Here is an 18,996-nt window from a genome sequence, read left to right on the forward strand (position 1 = left end):
GAGTAAATTAATTTTCCTGTTTATGATGGGTGCGTGCATGTGCATGGGGGAGGGAGGCAAATGCTATGGTGGTTGGATTAGTGGGATCACAGGAAAAATCGCTTTGTGACAATTCCATGTGTGTGCCACTGCCGGTTCGGAGTAAGTAAGTAATTATGTATGTAAGTGAGTTCTGTATGTACTAAGGGATGGGACAACCACCCGGAATACTAGGATAACAGTAATAATAAACTGAAAATAAACGAAAAAATAATAATAATAATAATAATAATAACAATTATATTCCAATTTAGTTATCAAGAAAGAGAGAGAGAGAGAGAGAGAGAGTAATTATACGATGTTTTGGGAGGTGTCTGGGTGTCTGAGGTAGACAGACAAACAGACATCATTCACCCACACACCCCTCTGTCGATGGATAGAAGAAATCTCACGGAGCGGCAAGAAATGAGAATAAATAAATGATTTATAGAGACTAGCCTGTTTCTCTTGTACATAAGTAATGCGTTATTTTATCTGAAGCAGTACCTGCTGGAGGAACCCCTCTCAACAAAAAAAACAAATGTAATAGGAGCTCCTGGCTTACAACAAATGGGTTGGTTGGTTGGCACAATCAATCTTCATCGATCAATCGACCTCCCCTCCACCACCGCCGCCATCACCGTGTAATAGAGTGACAACAACAATTATAATGACGACGATCAGCAAACTAAAACATGTAACTGTTACAGGAAATAGAAGAAAAAAAAAAAAAAAGTATCGTTGGTGATCAATCATTCCATTGTCGCTGCTGCTGTCCACACACCCCAAACATGAAGTTGCACTACCAACTGAATACCAGAATAAATTAGACGTATTTTTTTTTTCCTCTCTTTCTCTTTTTCTTTCTTTCTGTCTCTCTGCCGCCACCCCCTTTTTTTTTTTTTTTCCCGCTCGAACTTGTCTTTTTTTTATTCCTTTTTCTCTCCCCTTGTTGATGGTTATAGATCGATCGATCGATCGATATATAGTATCTGTCGAAGAGGATACCGGTGGTGGTGATAGTACAGCCAGCATGTACTCATTGCCAATTACCGCCCTTCTTTCCCACACACAGAGATAGGAGAGTGGGAATAGGGGGTGAGGAAAGCATAATTTACTGAGGTATTCAGATTGCTGCACGGTCCAGGTAATTAAGCAAGACTATTCTGCAACATGACATGCAAACATGGGAAAATTCCAATTGTTGTTGGTATTCATTATTGTATATTCTCTCTGATGGATTATCACACATGGTATGTTATGCTATATCATATCATATCATATCATAATACATTATATGTTCACATCCCTGGGTATAGACATTCTCTATCTGCCTTCTCAGGTTGCTTAGAGGGGAAGGAATCAACAATCGCTCTGTTTTTTTTTGTTTTTTTTTCTTGAAATAGCCCAATTCCAGGCGATTGATACTTTCACAATACATGTTGTTGTGTTTGTTCACCTTAGTACAAACTCCATTATGGGTATCAATGGTGAGGGATGGAAGGGTCGAGAACAATCACACAAAGAGAGGTCTATTGATGTGTGTCTGTCCAAGCTTAAATTAGCCCTGAGTACCGACTTGTTTATTGCGAAACTTTATTGCACCACAGATTGTTCTATCCCATCCATGTACTAACTAACTAAAGTTTTGTGCTTATTCATTTTTCCCTATTTTGATTTTCCAATCTCGTTTGGTTGATCACCCCCTCTCCCTCCTCCTCCGTAACTCAACATTCTAGAAATAGGTTCCAGCACATCACAAGAGACTATAGTTGTTGTTCCCCTCGTATAAGACTAAACTTTGTTAAGAAGGTTATTCCACAACTATATGGAGAAAAAAAAAAAAAAAAAAGGGAACCTCTCCGCAACACTTCACTCACATCGACAATTGAAACTAAAAAAGCTTCTGGTGATAGATATAGAAGTCGAAAAACTTTAAACGACGATAGGAAGACCAAAAAAAAAAAGAAAGAGAAAAGGCAACAAAAATTGGGTACTTACTATAATTTAATTAATTTAACAACAAACATAGACCGGAATAAAAAGACTTAGAACAAAAAAAAAAGACTTAGAATAAAAAAAAAAGACTTAGAACAAAAAAAATTTACAATACTCTATCTATACATGTATATATATATATAGTTACATATATGGAATTGCCCATTATAGATATCCCTATATATATATATTGAATTACTTGCTGTACCATATTTACAGCCCAATCGTTGCCTTGCCTTCTCTCCCCCTCCTGATTCAACATCAATTTTTTTTTTTTTTATTCTTTGGGGGATAATAATAATGTATCATAGTTATTGTTCAAGATAATTAATCATTCGGGGAAAAAAAAAACAAAACAAAAAAACAAACACAAATTGACGAATACAAACAACCTACCAAGTCAAAAACGACTCGAAATAACATATGAACCACAATCATCGTCAAAGAACATGACCAATAGCAAAAACACTACCACGTCGGCACCTTCAATGTTCGACAGAATGAAAGCACTGGCGATTGACCAATTCGACTTGGATTTCCAAAAATTGATCACCGCCTGCGTCCATCACCATTCGTCGTTGAAACCCAACGAGATCCAAATCTCTTTGGCGTCGATTTTCTTATTGAAGTTCGTCGAGCCAGTCGACCCTGCTGCCGGGGGTGAGCAGTACCAAATCGTCAAAACCGAGTTGTTGAACAAGTTCAATTGGTATTGTGACAATAATGGGTATTTCGACCAATTGCAAATCCGGCAAATCGCCGCGACCTCTTTTGGAAAAGTGGTTAAAGCATGCTTCAGTACCGTTATGCTTCCAGGGCCCGGCAAACGGAGGGCGGTGAACCACAAACAAACGTATTGTCATATGATGGTCAGAGTGAAACCATCGATGCTCAACGAATACAATTCGATCAAACAATGCAAATCTCCTCGGGGATTAGTGGGTGGTGGGAATCAAAAATTACCAGCGGTTAAACTCCCATCATCGTCGTATGGAAATTCTAACAATTTACTTAAAAGTTCATCATCATCATCATCATCATCCTCATCATCATCATCATCCTCATCCTCATCATCATCCTCATCTTCTTCTTCTTTTTCATCTTCAACATCATCTGCGTCATCGTCTTCTTTATCGATACCCGCTATCAATGATGAACATATCAAACAATCCCAATCACTTAATTCGTTCCCTCCACTTCATCAACAACATTACATGCAAAAATCCCCAAATTCCCCGCCCGCCACTACTGGCGGGCAAGGAATGCTATTATCTAACCGCACCAACTCCATCAAGGACCCAACGTATCCTTCTTTCCCCCCTCAAGGAATTCAAATGATGAAGAATCATAGTACCCCACCACCACCTCTTTCATTCGGTCAACAACAACAACAACCATTGGCATCGTCATACGGTAGTTATAACATGATGCCACAATATTCCCGCCATCGAGGCCAACAATTCAATCATCATCATAATCATCATCATCATCATCAAGCGGAACTGCATCATCAACATTTCCCGTACCATCAACAACAACAATTACTACTTCCTCCGCCTCACATGTCTCAACAATACCATCATAATATTCCTGATCTATCATCTTCCCATCAACAAAACGACCCAACTAACCCCCTTTTCACCCGGTCCCTGGGGCAAACGACATTATCACCATCATCATCATCTTCTTCTTCTTTGCAACAACAGCAACAGCAGCAGCTGTCAGGGGTATCGTATCAACATCAATCACTCGGCCACCATCAATTCAGCTACCCCAACGAATTGGGAACTTTCGATCAAACAATGTTGCCATTTTGAACTGAAAATTATACTCAAAATTCTTTTTTTTTTTTTTTTTTCGATTGTTTTTTTAGCAAAGCTTTTTTTTTCTTTTCGTCTTTTTCATGGAGTACTTTTTTTTTTTCTTCTTGTCCTTCTCAATATTTGGTTAACTAGATAATAATAATCATAAAAATATGGAAGATTGATCATTCCTCAATCTTTCTGTTTATTTTTTTTTGTGGGTTTTCTCTGCCTTGTGTGTGTGTGTGTGTGTGTGTGTGTGTGTTGTTGTTGTTGATAGTCAAGTATCGATATAATTATATATATGTATATTATTCCCACATATTGCCCCCGCCTGTGTAGTCAATCAGTCAATCAGTAAGTCATCTAATCTATTCTATATTCCTGTTGATGTGGTCCAACACCATGATTCAGCCCCGAGTTGTAAGCCGTGGAGGTGGGTGGGTTTTTCCCCCCTAAATAATCATATTTTCCATCATCCAAAAGTTTGGGTCGGGTCGTTTATCTTTGATATTTGGGATAATCACGAACACCAGCTAGCGAGAGAGGAGATAGATAGATAGATAGATAGATAGATATATAGATAGATGGATAGATGGATAGATAGATAGATAGATAGATAGATACTCTATTCATTTGATCATTTTTTTTATTTTTTCTTGCCCAACTTCAATTCCAATTATTGTATTACAACCTCCCCCTCCTTTACACCTATATTCATCTCCACCCATCGAGAAACAATCAAGTATATATATAAATATATATAAAATATCTGGATTTGTTTACTTACTCGATTGGCGGGATGCTGATAAATTAGGAATCGGCTTAATCAAGACTTTCGTGTTGTTTTTTGTTGATTTTTTTCCTTCCATTTCCTTCCATTTCTTTCCATCGTGCATTAATAACCATCTAAGAAGGTTCCATGCATTTTGCCTCGTTCGCTCCCACCCCAAATTAATAGAGTTTTCTTCTTCGCTGTTACCATGTGTTGTTATTTATCTACATACCAACTCTATATGAATATATACATATATATATATTATATATATATATTAAAATTTATTTCAAAAGGAAAATACCACCACTAAACTAGCATTCGGCATTTCGCTTCGTGCTCCTTTCCCAGGTCGTCTCGCATATGCATTAGACTCGACATTTTTGTTTTATTGTACAAACTATTCTCACGCATACTTTGAAAAAAAAAAAAAAAATAAAAGTAAAAATAAAAAAAATACCTTATAATGTTAATCATGATAACAAGTTGGAAGGGTATGTATGTACGTATGTACGTATGTACGTATGTTTGTATAGATATATAGATAGATAGATAGATAGATAGATAGATAGATAGATAGATAGATAGATAGATAGATAGATAGATAGATAGATCTCCATTTTTAATTTTTTTTAAAAAAAGGAAATTCACAATTTAAAATTCACAATTTAAAATTCATAAAAAATTCATAAATAATCATTATATTAATAACTAAAAAAAAGAAAAAAAAAAAAAAAAGCTCTTCTCTGTTCATTATTCCATTTCTCCTCTCCGCTTTCTAGGTTTCCGATGGATCACAAAAAACACATTAATTTCCTCCAATTTATCAAACACTGGGTTATTCATCCCCTCGGTATTGCCATCGGCCAACCGATGAATAAGTTTCCGAATCATTTTATCTAACCCATACAATTCAGCGTACGAACTTAAGAAGTTGTAAGCAAATGACTTCATCACCATGATATTGGCATTTCTCACAAGAATCTGCGTCGAATCCTCCACAAGTTTAGAGTCATCATTATCATCATCATCATCATTATGTTGATATTTTTTCTCCTTCCCCGTTGTTTCTTCTCCTTCCTCAGTATCGTTCAAATTCAATGATTCAAGTGACGAGGTGGTCGAAAGTTGCACATCGGCAAAATGATTCGATGTCAATTTCGTAACCAATTTATCCAACCCAGAATTCGTCAATAAGAGACTGTAAATCACCGGAGAATCATTAAATTGGAGCAACAATTCGTTGATGAAAAACTTTAAAAAATTAATGATGATTTGCCGGTCAAACAAATCCAACTCTTTTGATAAAAGTTTCCCCACTCGCAATTTCTCCAAAATTGAATGATCAATCGGTGAAAAATCATCAGGATCCATGCCGCCTTCAGGAGGAGTACTACCACCATTACTATGGTTATTATGATTTCTCTCCGCTTGCAGTTTTTCTCGCGACATTAATAAACAATAAATGAATTGTAAAAACTTTTTCCATTTCTCAAGATACGTAACTTTCAATTTATTAGCGTGCTCTTCGCTAGGCGACACCGACGTGATGGCATTGATGATAAATTTAGTGTTGATCAATTCTTTACTGCTAATCGAATCAAATAAAAACCCTTTATCAGTGACGATTTTCCCAAATTTCACCGTCAGTTCTCCAGAATCCAACACCGTCGAAAGAATATTGATGAACAACCCCCCAGCACGTTTCCGATCGTCGTAATTGACTCCACCACCACCATCCACTTCGATACTACGCAATTTCACTTGCCAAATCACCGCTTCTTCATAACTAATCGCGAATTTCCGTAGACGGCGCATGCCTGATTGATTGATCCCGTTGCAACAAACCACGGCACACACTTTCAAAAGATTATAATACACCATCAAATCGTACACCGGCAGATCAAGTTGATACTCATCAAACAATCTTTCGGCAAACTTTTTGCCGTCCCCTTGGAAAAATGGCACTTCGTACCGTCTCAATGCTTTGTTTTTCCGCTCAATCATCTCGGCGTTGGTTTCGGTGATGATAAAACTATTAAGCGAATCCCTGGGAAGATCATGGAATGGGTTCAAATTCTTAGGGAAATATAACCCATCATAAACCGCAGTGAGACTAGGAACTTTAAAATCTTCAATGGTGGTGGTGCCAGTTGTCTTCCCGGGGTCGGGCAGTTTACTGTGATTATTATTATTATTATTATTATTATTAGATTGCAATTTCAATTTAGTATTGCCTTTTTCATTATTATTATTATTATTTACCTCATCATCATCATAATCAATGAAAAATTCCAAGTACTGGAACCCATCGGAAAGCATATAATTCTCCAATTCCACTGGAGTAACCGTGAGGAAGTCCCGGCCTTTAGTCAATTTTGATTTCGTGACAAACGCATCGATCATCGGTTTGACATAATCTTTGAATTTGATCCCCACATAATGATACCGTGAGTCTTCTCTGGAACCTAATCTTTTGGTGCCGACATTTGGCCATAGGGCTTTGACGATTTTCCCCAAAGAACTGCTGGTAAGACTATCAAACCCTGAAGCTTGACAAATATACGCATAGAATTTGTACAACACGTCTTTCGGGGCGGCAAATTTGTCGGGATTGTCCACCGTGGCTTCGACGGTATCCAATAACACCCGGAAGCCAAATACCGATTTCAAATCTTTACGATGGACGGTATCGTCTTTCAAAGTATTGGCAAATTGTTTGAGACTCAAATTTTCGGCGATCGATCGTTTGGCATGATTGAGGCATATTTCCATTTTGTCCTTTGGATTCGAGGTTTCTAAAAGTAACATCGAGTCTGATTCGAGCGATGGTTCATTTTTAATGATTGGGAGATTTGGATGAGCATGTTTACGTCGATGTAGTAGTAGTTCATCCTGTTGAGAGAGTGTTCCTTGGGGAGAAGAATTGAGTAATGGGCTTTGTTGCTGTTGTTGTTGTAATATATTGTTAGAGTTGAACCCATACTTCATGTTCGGCGACAGGTATGAGTCGAAATTTTTGATGGGAATATCCTTTGATTCGTAAAGAAAGTTATTATTCATATTGGGTATCTGATGTTGTTCCAAACTTCTTGATATTTTATGTGATGGGTGATGGGTAGCAGGGCCATTTTGTAGATAATGGTTATTATCCATATTATTATTATCATTCATACCTCCATTATTATTATCATTAATACCTCCATTATTATTATTTATATTATATCCATCATTGATTGCTGGAGAAAACTGGTTGATTGGCGAGCCATACATTGAAGCAGTAGGAATTCCCATTGGAGTATTTATATTATTATTAGTATTATTAGTATTATTGTTATTAATATTGTTATTATTACTATTGTTATTAGTATCATAATTATCAGTATTATTAGTATCATTATTAGTATCATTATTAGTATTATCCAGTAGACCATTTAGGAGTAGATTTGGCATTTGCTTGTTGGAGCCATTTTGAAAATGTTGAAAGCTATTCAATAAATAGTCGGAGAAGTCAGGGACGGGATTGAATTGAAAAGTCATATCGTTGATCATTGGGATATTATTATTATTATTATTATTGTTGTTGTTGGTGGATAATGGATGATGCTGTTGTGGTTGTTGTTGTGGTTGTTGCCATGTTTTCCTTGTATCGTGATGATGACGATGATTATTATCATCGTCTATATTTTGGGATGACAAGTTGTTCATTGGAATAATTTGCTATATTATTAGGAAAGAAAAGAGACCACAAAAGCACGAAATGATAATGTAGGTGAGTATCACCAGTTGAATGGCGTGTGAAGAGATAGGAAGTAATACAGGTAGACAATAATAATCCTTGATTGCCTCTTTGTTCTATAATTGTAAATTACAGGAAAAAAACCAGGCGAAAGAATGCAAAAGAACAAGAAAAAAAAAAGTGACATTTGCACTAACAAGAGAATGTCTTATTGACAATTATGGATGATATGATATGTAGTATTGATTGGAAAGTGGAAGAATAGTACCTATATAATATAACTCAATATAATATAATATAATATAATATAATATAATACAATATAACATAACTCAATATAATATAATATAACTCAATATAACATAACTCAATATAATACAATATAATACATATATATATATATGTATGATCTGGGAATAACAGCAACATGGAGGTATAATAATCATAGCATAGCATATACCGGCTATTTGCTGACATGTGAAATGCCAACCAACCAGTTCATCCACGTGATAGTCAGCACACCGTCTTGAATATTATTGTTACTCACAGATTAGGTAAGCAGGTACCCCCCAAAAGTATTCAGTGCCCCATATATATATATTTATATTATATATACTATATATATTATATATACTGTAACAATACAATAATATAATCATCACAAAATAATATATACTGGATAATCGGTATTGGACAATATCCAATGGCAGCACCATCATTATCCCATGGTTGGTTGGTATAATCCGCCCTCCCATTGGCCGGACAGACTGCGTGGTTTTCGTGGGTTCCCGGGGGATCCCGTGCACGGGTAACACCCTCTCCAGCCAATCACCGCCCGGCCGTTGGGGGCGAGCAAGCGGCGGAACCCACGAAAACATCGCGGCTGTTAGTAACAGTGATACAATCAGCAGCGTTATTACGGGGCAAATCACTCACTCACTCACTTTTTTTTTTTTTCCCTCTTGTCGGTGATACTGAAAAATATTATGCACGACCTTCCGTCTTGATTCTCTCCCGTACTTCTTCTTCTTCGATTTCTTCTATTTCTTCCAACCATCCTCTCTTTCAAATCATATATTTTATCTCTCTCTCTCTCTCATCCGTCCATCCTTCCTTCCTTCCTTCTCATTAAATTGTTGTCTCCTCTACTATCCTCCCCCCCTCTCAAATTAATACTATATCCAGAGATACACCCCCACTCACCCTTATCATCACATCACATACGAGAGTCATACTTTATTAATACAACAAATACACCTTCCAGTGGCTCCATCTCCTTGTATGTCCACCTCATAATAATAACAATATTCCTGCTTATCTCCAGCTCTCCATATTCCTATTTTTCTCTGCTTCTCTATATCATTTTTATTGTCCTCCTTCCTCATTCATCCGCGTTGATCATCCCATCTTCCCGAAATAACAATGTTCTTTGGTCAGACTTTCTCCAACATCTCCAAAGGAACCGCCAAAAAGGCAGGGCCTTCCTTCTTTGACTCCTCATATCATTTAAGAAACTACACCCAACTCGTGGTAGGCCCCGAACTTTTCACCTCCAATACCTCGAAAAATGGTCCGTTCAACGGCACCTATAACAGAAACCAAAACCAAAGCAATAGCCAGGGCCATTTCCCTAACTATTCCAACGGATTATATTCATACTACTCCACATTGGCCTTGGACCCTTACACTTCCAGCTTAGCTTATCACCACTTCAATAACAACAATAACAACAACTGTCCCGCTTCCGCCAACCGCAATATCGCCGCGTCGAGTCTAAATCCATACGCCAACATCGACGAGGAATTCATCGCCGCCAACAACAGAAGTTCCAGAAATGCCCTGGCTAATCTCCATATGATGGCTCCTCCAACCGGAGCAGTTGCTGCAGGCTCGGCAGTTGCTCTTGGGTTTGATCACAATAATAATAACAACCATAACCATAATCATAATAATTTGTTACTTGATTCCACAAAGGACAATAATATTTTATACCACACCACCCTTCCCCAAGAACCATCATCATCACTACAAAAACACCAGCCAAAATTATCGACACAAGCAGGATCACCTTCAAATCTCCTCAAGTTGGCAATTGGCGGCAAGCGTAGCTACGCCACCGTCGTCGCCAATTCCACCACCGCTCCAGAACATTTCCTTAAAAAGAACCGTGTTGCCGAGCAAAAAATCAATGATGATGAAATCCACAAATCATCCATCATCAACAAATTCGTGCCCCATCGTCCAGGTTACAATGTGCAACTTAAGGCCCGCCACTTGCACCAACTTAAACATGCCATGGATGAAGTTTTGGAAAACCAACAGGCTCGCAATATGTTGTCAGGGATGAAAGACTGCATTGCCAAAGAAAACATTGTCGAAGTTTATCCATTCTACCAAGCCCTCCGTCGTAATGAATTACCTATCCTGGTGCCGGTTTTCAACATTGTCTTGTATTGTGCCGCCAACCGTGAAGTCTCTGGGGGCGAATCAATCGAAGAAAAATTGACCACCGTGTTGACCATCTATTCCGATATGGTATCGCAAAAATTGTGTCCTAATAATGAGACTTATGATATTGTCTTGGGATGTCTTTTCAACGGAGCTTTCGATAGTTACAAATTGTACCTAGATCGTCAAAGTACTGAATCATCCCTCGATGACGATGGGGCAATCAGCGTGAAAAAAGTTGACAGCGGGGAAAATTATTTCAAATTAGGCATGGAGATTTTCTTAGCCGCCAATTACAAAACTTTCCAAGCATTAAGTCAACCGGTTTATGAACTGTTGTTGGTTGGATTAGCAATGTTTGGTTACAAGATGAAAGATTCCGTGACTTTGAAGAAATTGTTGAACGTGCTCAGCAAGCTGAATTTTGAAAAGAACAAGCTTTATTACATGTCGCTAATCAAGTACGGGTGTGACGTCGCGGTGATTGAAAACAACACCCGTGAAGAGGTCAGTAATCGTGAACTCGGTTACAAATTCATGTTGAATGTCTACAATGAGTACAAGGGAAGATCGGTAAATGAACCAGCTTTACTTAAAGCCCAATATGATATTTATGCCGTGTTAATGTACTCGTTATGTGAATTGAACCAGTTCTTCACCGCCACCAAGATCCTTGATGATCTTTTGATCTCGATGCGCAGTGGTAACCACAAACTCAGTCAAAAGAACCAAACTGGAGGATTGAACAAAGTAGTGATGATTTATCTTATTGGCCTTGTCGCCAACAATAAAGCTGATCGTCTGCGTGAGTTGTATTCGAAATTCGAGAAAGCCGGGGTGGTTTATAAAAATGAATTGTCGGATCAATATTTCATCAATTTATTGATCAACAATTGTCACAGTGGTGATTTACCAGCTGCCCAAGAATTATTCCAAGAACATATCATGAAGATTATTGATAAATCTACCCTCCACTATGAACAACAACATCCAATTAGCACCAAGGAGGGGAAAAGTCAACTATTATTTGATTCCCTTATCAAGAGTTCAATGGGGGTTGGTCAATTAGCCAATTCGATTTCCAAAGCCGTTGGGAGTTACTTGACTCTCAATCTCCACCTCAACAATACTAAAGAGATTCTCCAATTCATAAACTTTGATGAAAACCATTTGAGCAAAACTTCGAAAACCCTTTTGACCCATCTTGACGAAGACGGCGCTTATCATATTGTTCAATACCTTGTTAACCATAATTTCCCAGCCTTGCGGGTGATGAGAGTGTTGGATCACCTTGCCCACCACAAAGATGAAACCTTCGATGTGAATCACTTGCTTGGTAAGTTATGTAACGATGTGAAATTTGTCGAATGGTGTAATAATGGCGATAATTGTGATATTCTCCTCCAGAGCCTGTTCTTACATCGTTGTGATGTTGAGTTTTCCGTGAAGAAGTACGTTGCCGAATGTGAACGAAGCAATAATATCAACTACAACAAATACTTTGGGATCATGGTGGTATGGTTTGCCTACTGGAGAAAAGCGGCATTGATCACCAAAGAACTGGGGCAACTACCAGTGATAAACAATGAATTATCGTTCTTGGCTGAAGAGTTTGATAATTTGGATAACTATTATCTTCAAAAGAACATTGATCAAGAATTGGCCGCCAAAGTGGGGACTATTCAAGCCACTGGCCAGCCAATGTCTGTGGAAGAAGAAGGGTTTTATTCACAATTGAATGCCATGGTGGAATTCAAGAACCACGTTCTTGGAGGCCAAGGCCGTCTTATGCAAGCATAAGGTGATGATTAATTTATTGGATGACCATCCCTTTTTTTCTTTTGATCCTTTTTTATTTTTCTCTTTTGGTTCATGATTGCATTTTAAAGTTGGTAGTTTGTTTGTTTGTTTTCTTTGTTTCCATCTGTTGTTTTCCTGGGTGATCTCACTCATTCATTCATTCATCCTTCAAATCCTCTTTTAATATTTTTCTTCTTTCTGTTTCATTTTCATTTTCATTTTTTTATTATTTTTTTTTTTGGAGGACACATATTTGTTGTCTTTTGCCTGTGCATTAATTATGATAAATTTTTGTATTATAATGTTATTTATTTATTATTCCATTAATTACCTACACTCAATATAATGACTTTAAGTTTTATAGAAGCTTATGATTTGTAAATGACACAATAATAATGGTAATCACTTTTGTAAAGCATATGGTTTTTTTTAATTGTCATAATGCTAATGACGGCAACTTTTATATAGAGATTATTTGTGAGTGTTGGACTAATAATGACGGTAATTTTTGTTGATAGAGCTTAATGATCTGTAACACCCACTTAGATGGTGTATACACGTGATAGTCACCTGTTATTCACATGACGTTATCTAACATCTCCGCGCACTCCCAAAAACCCCTGCAGGTCTGCCGGATGTTGCTTTTTTATCTTTTTGATTCGACAAGTTTTCAATAGTCTTTCCCTTGCTTCCCTTTCCTTTCCTGCCCTGCCCCTCCCCGGTCCTCTCGAATTAAGGGTTTTCTAGTGTCGTTAGAGGTTGATATATATATATATATATATATATTTATATATATTATTCCATCCTTCCCCCGGTTTACTTGTGTTTGTTTTGTTATCTCCCTTCCCAACATGTCAAAGGCCATCACATCGTCAAAAGTGGTGATTGACCACACCATCGCTCCTGCCACTATTGTCTACTCAATTGAATCAGGGAAAATCCTCAAGATTTTCCCAGGAATCCTCAAACCCAATTGTCCCGAACTTTCTCGATACGACATCACCTCGAGCAATAATAATTATCGTGATGTTTCACCGTACGTGATCCTCCCTGGCCTTGTCGACGCTCATGTTCATTTGAACGAACCAGGCCGTACCGAATGGGAAGGATTTGCCACGGGGACCCAAGCCGCGGCTTTTGGTGGGGTCACCACCGTGGTGGATATGCCCCTCAATGCCATTCCTCCTACCACCACATTACAAAACTTCCATACGAAAATCCACGCCGCCAAGGGGAAAACTTGGGTCGACGTGGGGTTTTGGGGCGGGCTCGTCCCCGACAACCTCGATGATTTGGAACCGCTCATGGACGCGGGAGTACGGGGTTTCAAAGGGTTCCTTATTGATTCTGGGGTCGATGAATTCCCAGCGATCGATACTGGGTATATCAACCAAGCGCTCGAGAAAGTCAAGGGACGGTCCACGGTGATCATGTTCCATGCAGAAATGCAAGACCATGGGGTTCCCCACATTGAAGGTCTAGATGAATGTTGTAAACTGTACCATCATAATAATGAAGGAAAATCATCATCTGATGGGGGGCCGTCTACTACCATCACCAGCTCATCAGCATTGGAAAATGGAAGTATCGACGAATTGGATTTAGATAAGTTGGATCTCGGGACCTCCGAAAGTTTCATTAGCAACAAAAACACCAATCCACCACCTCCATCATCATCATCATCATCATCATCATCGTCTAAAAAATCCTCCAATTATTCTACTGCTACCACCCTTACCGCCGCCCAAAAGGACGCCCTTGCCAGTTCCCCAGTACTTTCTCCAGCCGAACCGAAATTCGGTCAACCTTCCGAACTCGCAAAACAATCCCCAATCCTTAGACCCATTGAAAAAAACCACGCTTCCCATAGTGACTCGCCAATCCTTAGGGCTGCCAACCTTGACCCCTCGTTAACCGGTATCAACCCTACCCTTTACAATTCTTTCCTTGCTTCCCGGCCTGACCATTTCGAAACTGTCGCCATCACCAATATCTTGGCCCAGTCTCTATTACACCCAACGGTTCCTATTCATATTGTCCATCTTGCATCTCAAGAAGCCGTGCCATTGATAAAATTCGCCCAATTGCATAATCTCCCCATCACCGCCGAGACTTGCTTCCATTACTTATCGCTTTCTGCCGAGAAAATTCCTGCCAAAGCCACCCATTTCAAATGTTGTCCGCCAATCCGTACCGAAAGTAATCGAAAAGCCCTTTGGCAAGCCCTCGCCCAAGGTATCATCACCACGGTGGTATCCGATCATTCTCCTTGCGTGCCAGAACTTAAAAACCTCAGCGGCGGCGATTTCTTCAGCGCATGGGGTGGTATCGCCTCCGTTGGCTTGGGACTCCCGATCTTGTATTCGGAAACCCTCAAAATGCTTTCTAATGGCAAAGATCACCGGTTCTCTCTCGTCGATATCGTCAGATGGTGTTGTGAAAACACCGCAAAACAGGTGGGGTTGGACCATCGTAAAGGGTTCATCCAAGAAGGTCACGATGCCGATTTTGCAATCTTTGACGATAAAGTCAGATGGAAATTGACCAATGACGCCATGCATTTCAAAAACAAGTTGACCGCGTATCATGGCTTTGAAGTGGTTGGGAAAGTGGTGGAAACCGTGGTTAGAGGTAAGAGTGTATTTGTCTCTGGTAGAGGTCATAGTGAAACCCCATTGGGTGGCTTGATTTTGGAACCAAGAAAGTGAAATAAATATCCTATTAGATATACATACTTATACTATATAATACAAATCAAAATCAAAACGAGAAATGAAGGATTCTCAAATGTTTTAGGGGGATTTTTTTATATCCTATATAAATATATATATATATATATATATATCTATTGTTTCTTGGTATATCATTCATTTGCAATTGGAATCATTAGTTAAGATTATATATCAAACATTATGCTCATTACCAATACCACTACAAAAGCTTACTTTTCTTTTCTTTTTTTTTAAGTTAATCAGTAGCATTCATTCAATTCTAACAATAAAAGAACTAATAAAAAGCAAAATAATGATATATATAAAGACAAAAAGAAGAGAAGAACAAGAAGAAAAACAAGTATGAAGTGAGTATGTGAACTTTTTCCTATTCCATGAAAAAAAAAAAGAAAAAAAAAAAGTAATGATTATTAAAAAACTCAACAGAAACAAAAAAAAAAATTAACTGAAAGAGAAAAAAGATAAATGAAAAAATAAAAAATAGTAATGCAAGGATATTTTGATTATGTAAAGAAAATCTATACTAATAAGAAACCACAATGAGCTATAAAGCTAATAGAAACTCCTTTCACTCAGCTGTGTTCATTCATTCATTTCAAAAAAGAAAAAAAAAAAAAAAAAAAAAAAAAAACTTAGAACCCAATAAAATTCAGGCTCCATATCTGTTTTTGATAACGTTTTGCGCATCCATCTCCAAGTTTCCCAAAAATTGGTTCCACTCTTCAGCTCCCATCATATCTTTATACCCGGTAAGCAACTTTTGGAAAATGCCACAAAGTTCCATGCTTGGATGCATATAGCTAGCAATGCAGTCGACAAAGTACAACAACCCGTCATTACTTCCGAATCCAGTTGGATTAGCACAAATGATGCTGCACATACCCTTGAAAGAAGTTTCCTTTTCTTCATTGCTCTCCAAGTATTTCATGAAAGTGCACCATCTGATGGCAAATTCAGACAAATGACCGCTCAATTCCTGGGCACAGAAAGTCCCGAGTCTTCCAATAGCAATGGCAGCATTTTCAATAACGGTTTGTTCATAATTTTCATCATTGATCAATCCAATCAAACTTGGAATGATGTCATTAAGGTATGGAACCAACTCTTCTTTAGTCATCACTAAGGACATTTCCCCAAGAGTCCAAGCAGCATTGTTACATACTGGACTGGCCTCATAGTTTCTTGAGTTGATTTCATTAATTATGCATTGCATGATTGGGTGCAAGTATGGTAACACAACTGGACGCAAAACAAAAATAGCCAAATCACCAAGCAAGGCAAATGCTGATTGACGAACGTCATGTACGGGGTCCTGGAAACAAGTCAATAATAAATCAACCAAGTTTGTATTATTATCACGACCACCGTTTTGCATAATCAATTCAGCACTATGAACTCCCAAACCTTGAACCAAGCCATCGATCAAATCAATAGCGGTAATGATGAAATCTTTCTCCGGGCTGTTGATAGTTGGATCAACATCACACATCTTGTCCAAATTAATGCAGTTTTGAAGAATACGAAGAGAACGTTGATAAGCAGGCACAGCATAAGGAGCAAATAATTCCCCAAGGGAAGCCGCCACGGAGGACATACATTCTAGCAAAGGCCATAAATCTTTGTCATCGTCTGGAAGTTGTTCCCATTTTTCGAGCAATGGTGGAAGTAATAATGTAATATATTCCTCCTTGGAGGTCACAACATCACCAACTTTGTCAACAAATGTTTGAAGAGCTCCATACAAAATGACCAAGTTTTTACGCTTGTATTTTAGGAAACATTTGTTGAAGTGCTCCAACAAAGGCTCTATCAATCCAACAATCATATCGTATTCTGAGTTATTAATGAAACTATCGATACATGAACAAGCACTTTGTTGAACAATCTTCTTGTTATCTAAGGCACATGCCATCACTGCCTGTAAAGTTGGAATATAATAGTTAGCACAAGCACCATTTTTGTGGGCTTCTTCACATACCCAGCCAGAATAACGACCCAAAGTCCAGCATGTTATTTGTCTGACTCTTGGGACAGGGTCCTGGGTTCTTTCAACCAAGAAAGGAATCAATGAAGGGACCTTGTCAGCTTCTACTTCAAGGCAAGCATTACTAATGGCACCAAATGCCAAAATCCCAGCTTCTCTCACAGGCCATTGATCACTAACGATTTTTTCTTTCAAGATAGGAAGCACAATGCTAATGACTTCCTGTGGGGTAAGTTTAGCCAAGACATCAAGAGTGGCAGCAGAGCATTTTCTCAAGTTCCAAACGGAAGGATCATCAGATCCATCTTCATCGTCGTCTTCATCGTCGTCATCATCATCATCATCATCATTGCTAGCATTTTTGACGGTGTTAGAAATCTCTTTGTTTTCTAATTTAGTGGCGAGCTTCTCCTTATTTCTAGCATTTGTTGGTCTAATATCTTCATCCTTATCTTCGATTTCCGCATCATCAAATGAGTCTAATTGTTCATAAATTTCGATGTCGGCCTTTGAGTAAACCATTTTCTCAACCAAAATTGGTATCATATTTGGTAACAAGTTTTTAATTACGCTGAGATCATAGCTGGAAGTAGCCAAACCTAACAAGAATTCACAAGCTTCAAGAGCAACTTCTTCATTTCCATCCTCACCTTTAGTGGACTCCACGATAGTATGTAAACAGAAATTGGTGATACCTTCGATGTGTGGAATTAAGCTTTCTGGGTATTTGTCTAATATTAAATAGAAGGATGTACAAATATGTTTTCTAATATCATCATCATTAATGCTGGTTAGGTTGAAGACTTTGAGCAAAAGTTCTTCGAAATGCTGATCAATATATGGGGACTTTAAAGTGATAAATTGATTCAAACAAACAACCGACTTAGAAATGACCGCTGTTGATTGATGGTTTAACAAAGACATGAAGTTTGGAATAAGAAACTCCGATGGGATTTGGCCGTTGAATTCTTTGTCTAATGATAAAGCTGAATCTTCACAAATTTTGGATAATGCAGAAATTGCTCCCTCTTGAGACTTTAATGAGTTTCCCTTTTCTCCATTGGCAAGTTCAAGTAATTGCACCAAAACCTGTGGCCAGTCTTGAATGCCGTAGATTTGGAATAATGCAGAAATGACATTACCAGTAATATTTCTAACTAAAGTGTCGCTGTCCAATAAACCTTTCAAAATATTATTGAGAATACTGATTTGGACGTCTTTAGGTTTCGAGTGCACAAAGTCTTTGGAAATAATGTTATTCTTCAACAAGAGACCAGCAGACGCTCTAATGTTTGAACCACTGTTGGCATCTTCCACCAAAATATATAGTAAATAACTATCCAAATCAGGTTGCAAACGAGCTTGTTCAAGGGCCTCGTTAGCTTGTTGACGAATAGACTTATCTGGAGACAATGAGCCTGAAAAGATGGTTCTTAGCTGTTCAAGAGAATTTGGTTCAGGTTGCCAATCTGTCATGTTGTGATGGGTATTGGAGCAAAAATTGGCAAATTTTGGAAACAATTAACAAAAGTGGAAACGCTGTTTTCCAAATAGCTGTTATAAGACTTCAATGTTGTATAGTAAATGACTGGTAAAATTTAGGTCAAACTTGTTAGAACAATCTTGTTCAATGGGACCAATAACAAATATATGGGACACACGCCAATTGTTGGTCTACTAACTTTCAAAGGAAAATGATA

The 18,996-nt window shown here is 38.1% G+C and overlaps 5 protein-coding genes across 5 annotated transcripts; 3 read left to right on the forward strand and 2 right to left on the reverse strand. All coding sequences in view use genetic code 12, as the record gives it.

Annotated features, from left to right (window-relative positions):
• Window positions 1-2,465: 2,465 nt before the first annotated feature.
• Window positions 2,466-3,833, forward strand: DASC09_053480 (uncharacterized protein; the record flags this gene model as incomplete). Its single annotated transcript, XM_064998947.1, has 1 exon — window positions 2,466-3,833. The coding sequence occupies one exon, from the start codon at window positions 2,466-2,468 to the stop codon at window positions 3,831-3,833; it is 1,368 nt and encodes a 455-aa protein (XP_064855019.1).
• Window positions 3,834-5,346: 1,513 nt separating this feature from the next.
• On the reverse strand, window positions 5,347-8,301 carry DASC09_053490 (uncharacterized protein; the record flags this gene model as incomplete). The annotated part of the gene is made up of 1 exon (XM_064998948.1): window positions 5,347-8,301. One exon carries the CDS (start codon window positions 8,299-8,301, stop codon window positions 5,347-5,349), a length of 2,955 nt encoding a protein of 984 aa, XP_064855020.1.
• A 1,453-nt stretch (window positions 8,302-9,754) lies between these two features.
• RPM2 (ribonuclease P) lies at window positions 9,755-12,580 on the forward strand (the record flags this gene model as incomplete). The annotated part of the gene is made up of 1 exon (XM_064998949.1): window positions 9,755-12,580. One exon carries the CDS (start codon window positions 9,755-9,757, stop codon window positions 12,578-12,580), a length of 2,826 nt encoding a protein of 941 aa, XP_064855021.1.
• Window positions 12,581-13,431: 851 nt separating this feature from the next.
• Window positions 13,432-15,288, forward strand: DAL1 (allantoinase; the record flags this gene model as incomplete). Its single annotated transcript, XM_064998950.1, has 1 exon — window positions 13,432-15,288. The coding sequence occupies one exon, from the start codon at window positions 13,432-13,434 to the stop codon at window positions 15,286-15,288; it is 1,857 nt and encodes a 618-aa protein (XP_064855022.1).
• A 673-nt stretch (window positions 15,289-15,961) lies between these two features.
• Window positions 15,962-18,772, reverse strand: KAP104 (Kap104p; the record flags this gene model as incomplete). The annotated part of the gene is made up of 1 exon (XM_064998951.1): window positions 15,962-18,772. One exon carries the CDS (start codon window positions 18,770-18,772, stop codon window positions 15,962-15,964), a length of 2,811 nt encoding a protein of 936 aa, XP_064855023.1.
• Between the last annotated feature and the right edge of the window lie 224 nt (window positions 18,773-18,996).

The sequence above is a fragment of the Saccharomycopsis crataegensis genome, assembly GCF_037102585.1.
Source record: "Saccharomycopsis crataegensis DNA, jcf7180000000087, whole genome shotgun sequence".
Classification (NCBI taxonomy): domain Eukaryota; kingdom Fungi; phylum Ascomycota; class Saccharomycetes; order Ascoideales; family Saccharomycopsidaceae; genus Saccharomycopsis; species Saccharomycopsis crataegensis.